This window comes from Cyprinodon variegatus, unplaced genomic scaffold, assembly GCF_000732505.1.
Source record: "Cyprinodon variegatus isolate N-32 unplaced genomic scaffold, C_variegatus-1.0 Scaffold255, whole genome shotgun sequence".
NCBI lineage: Eukaryota > Metazoa > Chordata > Actinopteri > Cyprinodontiformes > Cyprinodontidae > Cyprinodon > Cyprinodon variegatus.
Window position 1 is genome coordinate 810991 of NW_015150708.1, and position 10251 is coordinate 821241.

At 39.4% G+C, this 10251-nt stretch overlaps 1 protein-coding gene across 2 annotated transcripts in view; it reads right to left on the reverse strand.

Annotated features, from left to right (window-relative positions):
* The window catches only part of mov10l1 (Mov10 RISC complex RNA helicase like 1), a 24270-nt gene extending 15153 nt beyond the window's left edge, over positions 1 to 9117 (reverse strand). The window contains exons 1-8 of one of the 2 annotated variants that reach the window (XM_015382332.1): positions 8981 to 9117; positions 8590 to 8889; positions 6796 to 6993; positions 6217 to 6331; positions 4549 to 4726; positions 4411 to 4481; positions 4242 to 4333; positions 280 to 335 (exon numbers count right to left, since the gene is read on the reverse strand). In XM_015382332.1, coding sequence (XP_015237818.1) covers positions 280 to 335; positions 4242 to 4333; positions 4411 to 4481; positions 4549 to 4726; positions 6217 to 6331; positions 6796 to 6993; positions 8590 to 8889; positions 8981 to 9018 — 1048 coding nt within the window. In that variant the 5' untranslated portion in view covers positions 9019 to 9117. Of the gene's footprint in view, positions 1 to 279; positions 336 to 434; positions 527 to 603; positions 675 to 741; positions 920 to 2383; positions 2499 to 2962; positions 3126 to 4241; positions 4334 to 4410; positions 4482 to 4548; positions 4727 to 6216; positions 6332 to 6795; positions 6994 to 8589; positions 8890 to 8980 lie in introns of those variants that run through there. The other variant, XM_015382333.1, reaches the window with a different exon arrangement.
* Positions 9118 to 10251: the final 1134 nt, after the last annotated feature.

Genomic DNA, 10251 nt, shown 5'->3' on the forward strand with positions numbered 1-10251 from the left:
GGGTACTCAGCAAGCTAAAATTCATTTGGAAAGTGGTTTTCAGGACATTTACATTTTAGGCTATATGTTGTCATTTATATTAAAACAACACTTGCCATTATGTTTCTTGTGTCAAACAACAGCCACCACTGATTAATATTACTGCTGAAAATTGTTATCTGAAAATTATATCTATAAACAATTAGAGACCCAGTAAATGGGTTTGAAAAACCAAAAAATGTATATAATTAATAATCTGCAACCAAAAATCAAATTCTACAAAGAAAAACAAAAACTCACTCTCATGAAAATGTTTTGTCAGTTCAAGAGCCTGATGACATCGCCTCATGGTTAGCCTAAAAACAGAAATAAACTTGAATATGGTGTAGATGAACAAAAACCAAACCAAAAAACAGATTAAATCATCACACTTCAGTGATGTTTCTTCTCCTTACCGATTTAAGCTGAACTCCACATCAAGCGGCTCACCGAGGTAGCTGCTGTGAAACCCTGAATTCACTCTCAGACCAACATCCTCCCCATTAATCTGAGTAAGAGCGTAAAACCATGAGACTAAAACAGAAAATGTCTTAAGAGATTTTCCGGAGCATCAAACCAGCTCACCTCAACGACGTAACCGATATACTCCATCTCCAAACCATCACTCTGCAGTTTCTTCAGAGAAACTTTGTCCCCTGTGGAGCAATACAGTGAACCAAACTCTGCTATTCAATTAACAGCCATGCAGGAATGCAACATCACCTATGTTTAGATTAGGTCTCCCTTCAGCCAACCCAACCACCTCAAGGTGCAGGTAGCTGGCTCCTTTGCGAAGAAGAGCTCCTCTGATAGTAAACTCTTGTAGTTCCCTTTCTGCGTTCAGCTCTTCAAGCCAAAGAAGGGTTGAGAACCGTGAATGCATGTTGGACGGTGAGAGAACCTGGATATCAGAGGATAGGAGTTTGTTATTTGATCTGAAATACACACTGTTCAAAAATAAAGGGAACTCTTAAATAACATCATTGATGTTAATGAATGCAATATTGTCTGAACACTTTTTTTCTGTTCCAAAATGAATGTGCTGACAACAAAATCAGCAAAAAAAAAAAAAAAAGTCAATGGAAATGAGACAAATAAAGTTCAGGATTTTGAGTCGCACACCAAAGTGAAGTGAAAAACCAGAATACAGGCTGATCAGACTTTGATGTACTGTCCATTAAAAGAGGTCAAAGTGAGGCTGAGTATTGTGTGTGGCTTCCACTGGACTAAAGCATCTGCCAAATCCTGGAAAGTCTGTGGTGCAACACGACATTGGTGGATAGAGCGAGACATGTGTGCCAGATGTGCTCAATCAGATTCAGGTCTGGGGAACCGGCGGGCCAGTCCATAGCTCCAATTCCTTCATCTTGCAGGAACTGCTGACACACTCCAGCCACATGAGGTCTAACATTGTCCAGCATTAGGAGGAACTCGGGGCCAAAAGCACCAGCATGTGTTTTACAAGGGGTCTGAGGATCTCATCTCAGCACTTAATGGCAGTCAGGCTACCTCTGGAGAGCACATGGAGGGCTGTGCAGCACTCCAGAGAAATGATACCTCACATCAGTACAGATGGCTCTCCACGGTGTCTCCAGACTGTAACGTTCGTCTGTGCTGAATATGAACCTGTTTTCATCTATAGAGAGCACAAAACACCAGAGGCAAATTTGTCAGTCCTGGTGTTCTCTGGCTAATGCCAAGCCTGCAAAGTGTTGGGGTGTGAGCACACTGGCCCGTCTCCTGTTAAGAGCCTCCAGCACCTACGCTGACAAACACAGCAAACCTTCTTGCTACAGCTCATATTGATGTGCCATCCTGAATGAGCTGCACTACCTGAGCCACTTGTGGCAGAATAAGACAGATTCTACAACCTACACAAGTGTGAAAGCACCACCAACAGTCAAGTGACCAAAACATTAAACAGAAAGCATAGGTGCAGAAAAGTGGTCAGTGGTCCCCACCTGCAGAACCACTCCTGTATTGTATCTTGCCACTTTCCACCTGTAGTCTATTCCATTCGCACAGCAGCAAGTGTTGCTTCATAACTGCGCAGTTTGATTACACAGAAGTTTGATTTAAATTAAGTTATATTGTGTTTATGCATTTTTTTTTTTGGTTTTTTTTAGCAGTGCGTTTCTTAGCTGATTAAAAACAAACCATGTAAAAGACTTGAGAGACATCCCTTTTCTAATTGAGGAAAACTTAATTCAGTTTGCAGAATCCAGGACACCAAAAGCCAAATTTGGTCTTTTTAAGTGATAAATAGGACACTGCCATTAGTGTTTCTGAATCAGATTTTTGGCAGTAGCCATACCAAATCTTTTTAAGGGCTGTAATCTCCAAATTTACTCATGACCCTTCTCACCTCTCCCAAACAAGGCTGAACAGCCAGCACATCCTTATTCAACTCCACACAGTCCCTCAGAGCATTTGGCACCGGAAATCCTGGCAGGAAGTTTGTTAACCGTCGCTTGCTGAGCCTGAGCAAAATTAGAGCCAAACAAGGATGGTTAATCTTAAGCTAACAACCTCATCCTTCCAGAAAATAGAAAACATCAGTCGTTGAGTTCACCCAACTTAAAAGACCATATAGCTAAAATTAAAAATTCATTTTTATTCTACTTAAAGTGTTTCTTACGGTTTAAAAATAAACCCAAACTAAAACATTAAATTATGTGAATCATTATGAAAAACACCAAACAGCCAATATGCAAAAAAAAAAAAAAAAAAGGTTAAGAGAAGAATCAGGTGATGGTTCGACATGAGAATGACATAATGAGTGAGAAGTCCGTGCAAACCTAACCATGAACAATTCTAAATACATTGATGAATGAACAAACAAATACATAATATTAAATTCCATGTTTATTTATGATAAATAATATAACTTTCCCCAACACTGAGCATCACTTATTCATTAGAAAGTGTTCAAATGATCTGATACCTTCGTGCAACTTTTGGAGCAGATACGGTGACCACATGTGAGGCTGCTTTAGTGAGCAGCACGGGATTTTGGGGACAATAGACCTGAGAGGGCTTCAGCAAGTCTTCATCCTCACTGCCCACTTTAACCAGCAGATACCTCCCAATGGTGAAAGAAGAGAAATGCAGCAACAGCAGCTCAGTACAGCCTCCAATGCTCCTGAGGAAAGAGTCAAATATGTAGAAGTGTTTAAAAGTTGAAGGAAAAAAAAGAAAAGAAAAGTGCATGTGTGGGTCAGGTATTTAAAAACAATATCCAAAGCTTCGTTCAGTTCATAGTCCCTCAATAACTCTGAGATCGCAGTTAGAGTTGGATGATCTTTGAACAGGATAACTACTAGTCATGAACGCTGAAGAGGAGCGAAAAGGTTAAAAGTATAGCTTCAATAGTGCAACAAGCTGTTGATGTTTGTAACAAGACTTGTAGATATAGCAAACAAAAGAAGGAGCTTTAGGTCAAGCATATAGTAGGGCACATAGTAGGGCTGTTTGATACAACTGAAACATATTGCACATCAATTGATATCAGCCATTTTGGATTAGTGTTAACTAGGGCTGAAACTATTTAATCGGATTAATCGATAATGGAAATAACGGTCAACTAATTTAGCAATCGATTAATTGTTAAACGGAGTATAGAGACTATATAACATGCCTTTAACTGACAGAGCAACCAACTTAGAGCAGTAATTAAATCTAAATTGTTAAAAAAAATATATATAAAAAGATTGAATTTAAGATGAGAAAACTTATTTTGTCTGTAAATACACTCCAAGAACTCCCAAGTGGAAATGTTTTATTTTCACTTGGCTTAATTTCATAAAANATTCATTTGGAAAGTGGTTTTCAGGACATTTACATTTTAGGCTATATGTTGTCATTTATATTAAAACAACACTTGCCATTATGTTTCTTGTGTCAAACAACAGCCACCACTGATTAATATTACTGCTGAAAATTGTTATCTGAAAATTATATCTATAAACAATTAGAGACCCAGTAAATGGGTTTGAAAAACCAAAAAATGTATATAATTAATAATCTGCAACCAAAAATCAAATTCTACAAAGAAAAACAAAAACTCACTCTCATGAAAATGTTTTGTCAGTTCAAGAGCCTGATGACATCGCCTCATGGTTAGCCTAAAAACAGAAATAAACTTGAATATGGTGTAGATGAACAAAAACCAAACCAAAAAACAGATTAAATCATCACACTTCAGTGATGTTTCTTCTCCTTACCGATTTAAGCTGAACTCCACATCAAGCGGCTCACCGAGGTAGCTGCTGTGAAACCCTGAATTCACTCTCAGACCAACATCCTCCCCATTAATCTGAGTAAGAGCGTAAAACCATGAGACTAAAACAGAAAATGTCTTAAGAGATTTTCCGGAGCATCAAACCAGCTCACCTCAACGACGTAACCGATATACTCCATCTCCAAACCATCACTCTGCAGTTTCTTCAGAGAAACTTTGTCCCCTGTGGAGCAATACAGTGAACCAAACTCTGCTATTCAATTAACAGCCATGCAGGAATGCAACATCACCTATGTTTAGATTAGGTCTCCCTTCAGCCAACCCAACCACCTCAAGGTGCAGGTAGCTGGCTCCTTTGCGAAGAAGAGCTCCTCTGATAGTAAACTCTTGTAGTTCCCTTTCTGCGTTCAGCTCTTCAAGCCAAAGAAGGGTTGAGAACCGTGAATGCATGTTGGACGGTGAGAGAACCTGGATATCAGAGGATAGGAGTTTGTTATTTGATCTGAAATACACACTGTTCAAAAATAAAGGGAACTCTTAAATAACATCATTGATGTTAATGAATGCAATATTGTCTGAACACTTTTTTTCTGTTCCAAAATGAATGTGCTGACAACAAAATCAGCAAAAAAAAAAAAAAAAGTCAATGGAAATGAGACAAATAAAGTTCAGGATTTTGAGTCGCACACCAAAGTGAAGTGAAAAACCAGAATACAGGCTGATCAGACTTTGATGTACTGTCCATTAAAAGAGGTCAAAGTGAGGCTGAGTATTGTGTGTGGCTTCCACTGGACTAAAGCATCTGCCAAATCCTGGAAAGTCTGTGGTGCAACACGACATTGGTGGATAGAGCGAGACATGTGTGCCAGATGTGCTCAATCAGATTCAGGTCTGGGGAACCGGCGGGCCAGTCCATAGCTCCAATTCCTTCATCTTGCAGGAACTGCTGACACACTCCAGCCACATGAGGTCTAACATTGTCCAGCATTAGGAGGGACTCGGGGCCAAAAGCACCAGCATGTGTTTTACAAGGGGTCTGAGGATCTCATCTCAGCACTTAATGGCAGTCAGGCTACCTCTGGAGAGCACATGGAGGGCTGTGCAGCACCCCAGAGAAATTATAACCAACATCTGTAGAGACCCGCTGCCAAACCGGAGGCAGCAGATGGCTCTCCACGGTGTCTACAGACTGTAACGTTCGTCTGTGCTGAAGGTGAACCTGCTTTCATCTATAGAGAGCACAAAACACCAGAGGCAAATTTGTCAGTCCTGGTGTTCTCTGGCTAATGCCAAGCCTGCAAAGTGTTGGGGTGTGAGCACACTGGCCCGTCTCCTGTTAAGAGCCTCCAGCACCTACGCTGACAAACACAGCAAACCTTCTTGCTACAGCTCATATTGATGTGCCATCCTGAATGAGCTGCACTACCTGAGCCACTTGTGGCAGAATAAGACAGATTCTACAACCTACACAAGTGTGAAAGCACCACCAACAGTCAAGTGACCAAAACATTAAACAGAAAGCATAGGTGCAGAAAAGTGGTCAGTGGTCCCCACCTGCAGAACCACTCCTGTATTGTATCTTGCCACTTTCCACCTGTAGTCTATTCCATTCGCACAGCAGCAAGTGTTGCTTCATAACTGCGCAGTTTGATTACACAGAAGTTTGATTTAAATTAAGTTATATTGTGTTTATGCATTTTTTTTTTTGGTTTTTTTTAGCAGTGCGTTTCTTAGCTGATTAAAAACAAACCATGTAAAAGACTTGAGAGACATCCCTTTTCTAATTGAGGAAAACTTAATTCAGTTTGCAGAATCCAGGACACCAAAAGCCAAATTTGGTCTTTTTAAGTGATAAATAGGACACTGCCATTAGTGTTTCTGAATCAGATTTTTGGCAGTAGCCATACCAAATCTTTTTAAGGGCTGTAATCTCCAAATTTACTCATGACCCTTCTCACCTCTCCCAAACAAGGCTGAACAGCCAGCACATCCTTATTCAACTCCACACAGTCCCTCAGAGCATTTGGCACCGGAAATCCTGGCAGGAAGTTTGTTAACCGTCGCTTGCTGAGCCTGAGCAAAATTAGAGCCAAACAAGGATGGTTAATCTTAAGCTAACAACCTCATCCTTCCAGAAAATAGAAAACATCAGTCGTTGAGTTCACCCAACTTAAAAGACCATATAGCTAAAATTAAAAATTCATTTTTATTCTACTTAAAGTGTTTCTTACGGTTTAAAAATAAACCCAAACTAAAACATTAAATTATGTGAATCATTATGAAAAACACCAAACAGCCAATATGCAAAAAAAAAAAAAAAAAAGGTTAAGAGAAGAATCAGGTGATGGTTCGACATGAGAATGACATAATGAGTGAGAAGTCCGTGCAAACCTAACCATGAACAATTCTAAATACATTGATGAATGAACAAACAAATACATAATATTAAATTCCATGTTTATTTATGATAAATAATATAACTTTCCCCAACACTGAGCATCACTTATTCATTAGAAAGTGTTCAAATGATCTGATACCTTCGTGCAACTTTTGGAGCAGATACGGTGACCACATGTGAGGCTGCTTTAGTGAGCAGCACGGGATTTTGGGGACAATAGACCTGAGAGGGCTTCAGCAAGTCTTCATCCTCACTGCCCACTTTAACCAGCAGATACCTCCCAATGGTGAAAGAAGAGAAATGCAGCAACAGCAGCTCAGTACAGCCTCCAATGCTCCTGAGGAAAGAGTCAAATATGTAGAAGTGTTTAAAAGTTGAAGGAAAAAAAAGAAAAGAAAAGTGCATGTGTGGGTCAGGTATTTAAAAACAATATCCAAAGCTTCGTTCAGTTCATAGTCCCTCAATAACTCTGAGATCGCAGTTAGAGTTGGATGATCTTTGAACAGGATAACTACTAGTCATGAACGCTGAAGAGGAGCGAAAAGGTTAAAAGTATAGCTTCAATAGTGCAACAAGCTGTTGATGTTTGTAACAAGACTTGTAGATATAGCAAACAAAAGAAGGAGCTTTAGGTCAAGCATATAGTAGGGCACATAGTAGGGCTGTTTGATACAACTGAAACATATTGCACATCAATTGATATCAGCCATTTTGGATTAGTGTTAACTAGGGCTGAAACTATTTAATCGGATTAATCGATAATGGAAATAACGGTCAACTAATTTAGCAATCGATTAATTGTTAAACGGAGTATAGAGACTATATAACATGCCTTTAACTGACAGAGCAACCAACTTAGAGCAGTAATTAAATCTAAATTGTTAAAAAAAATATATATAAAAAGATTGAATTTAAGATGAGAAAACTTCTTTTGTCTGTAAATACACTCCAAGAACTCCCAAGTGGAAACGTTTTATTTTCACTTGGCTTAATTGCATAAAAAGTCTCCTTTAAGGAACTTTTGGCTATCCGGTAAATAGAAAAAATAGTCGACAGATTAATCTATTTACAAAATGATTGTAGTTGCAGCCCTAGTGTTAGCCTATTTCAGAAAAGGGGGAGAGCCTAATTTCAAAAATTTAAATGTAACCTTCAAAAAAAGGGGACAGCACTTTGTTTTTTCCCAACCAACTTTGCTTTGTTTTACAATGAGAGCTTTATTTTCTCTTTGCCTACAACCCCCAGAATAAAAATTTTATAGTCATATTTTCTATTGATACCTTTTGGGAGTCTATCATGGTATATAGATGCTCCTTTATTGAGCAGCCCTAAAATTATAGTAACAAGGGTAGGGGTTTAGGAAGACCTAAATCCAATTTAAATATTTGTGCCGAGGCTTAATTCATTCAGTCTTACTAAGCAGGAATCTCACTGGGTTATTTGGTTAAAAAGGTGTGTTGTGTGAATGTGTTCTTTGTAAGGGGCTAAAAATAAAAATAGGAGTAAATTTATAATACCTGTGTAGAGTGATCTTTATAAATGGAATAATGAAACAAAGTTTCACTTATACAGCTGCAAACAGGCCTTTTAAAGACTTGATGCAGGAGTGGAAGATATTAAAATGACTTTGATGCTCTAATGGTTCCATGTTTGGCAGAGACAAAGAGATGGAGCTGAAATAAAAGCTTGTTCTGAAGAGTACCGACTAAGTGAAGCTGATTACTAATGTATGCGACACTTTTCTGATCCTTATTTGCATAAAAAGAATGAATCATCCTTCTTCCCATGTATCAGTTATGCACCATGTAGTGACAGACGATTTCTTTTGATTTCCATTAAATATATTGAAGAGTTATGTTGGAACGTGTCAAACTTTCAAACAATACAAATTAAAATATGTGTGCATAACTCCACATTTTTAAGGAGATCTTACTTTGCTTTGCAGGCGATAACAACAGACACTCTTCCTCCAGGCGATATTTCCACCTCTCTCCCCTCCTCTTCAGCCTCAGGGGATTGAACTGTGGCTGTCTCCATTGCACCATTTTTTCCCTCTTCCTCCTTTGCATCTCCTTCTTTGTTTTCTGTCAACTTTGAGCCACTTTGGGAAACAGGTTGCTGCTTCCTTTTGGGTGATGTGGACGTGCCGACAGTAACTATGGTGAACTGCTCTGTGGAGTCCCAACCAGCAAAGTTACAGCGCTCCAATGTCTGAGGCTCAGAGCCTTTATTTCTGTTATGGAAAAAGAGACAAAGGGGTGCAAAATAACAGAACTTTCTCAGAGTGTTGACATTTACACAAAAATGACTAAAGGCCAACTCACTGTATCCACAGGACCAGCTCGCATCTCTCCCCAAGCATCAGGTTCCCAAAATGCCCATAATCTGAAACTTCGAGCCCTCCTTTGTTTTCCAAGAGTTGGTTGAGTTCAGCCTCAAGGAGAGGTGTAGCATTTACATTCAGCCCAGTGCTAGAATCATGGAAAAACACAGATCAGTGGGGAGTGTTGACCTAGTGTGGAGATCTTCAACAGCGCGTCCATGGAGGTACTGCATCAGATCGCGGTAGTTTTGGTTGATTTTTTTTTTTTTTCTACATTCCCACCCTGCAATTTTCCGACTAATTGAAATGTCTTTAAATCCACATTAACACGAATTCAACACACTGTAGTAAACAGATAAATGGAGGCAGAAGATGTCCTTCAGACATCAATGCACAAATTCAGCCACACACAGGAGCTATTTCAAGTTGGGCACCGTTTCATTTACAACACCTGTCCCATCAACCAGGAATCTGAGTAAAAAATACTTTAATAATCCCAGGGAGAAATGACTTTCGTTACATTTCTCCATCTGTAATAGTCTGACTATAGGACCAGTTTGATAACACAATTTCATACAATATATATAATTAGGGGGTCCCCCCTCCATCTAACCATCAGTTTGGAGGACCTTGACCTGGAAAACTTTGAAGACCCCTGACCTAGTGGTTAGAGCAGTGTGCATGTGCTCTGAGAAGGTTGCAAAAACCTGGTTCGATCCCCATAGCCTGCAGTCTGGGTCTCTGAGCGAGACCCTTAACCCACTGATCTCTAATCACTGGATTGCTGATTGCCCAAAAGAAGTGAAGCCACCATCTGCCATGCTGGTACGCCCCACTCCCATGGAGACACGCAGTAAAAATGCCTACATGTGTAGCATTTCGCTGCAAAAAAAGCAGTTTTCTGGCTGTGGGAACTTGTTCCACAGGCAATTTCCCTTTGGGCCAGCTTGAAGATATTGACCGAGTTAGCGATTGACATTGTGTTCGTTACAAAATAGAAAGAGAAAATAGTAAATGGAATAGAAAGTAATTCACTATGAAATTTAAATTTAGTAATTCTTTATTAAGGGGAGGATGCCGTACTTCCTGTGGTGTTTGTTGTGCATATGTGTATATATTCTAGTTACATCAAGATCAGGATCGGACAGCAACATCCACCCCTAATTACAGGTTGCAAGATATGTGCATATGTGTATATACAGTTTTTATAACAGTTTTCTAAAATTATCCTTCAAACACCAGTGAGCAAACACCATGTGGCTATATTTTTGT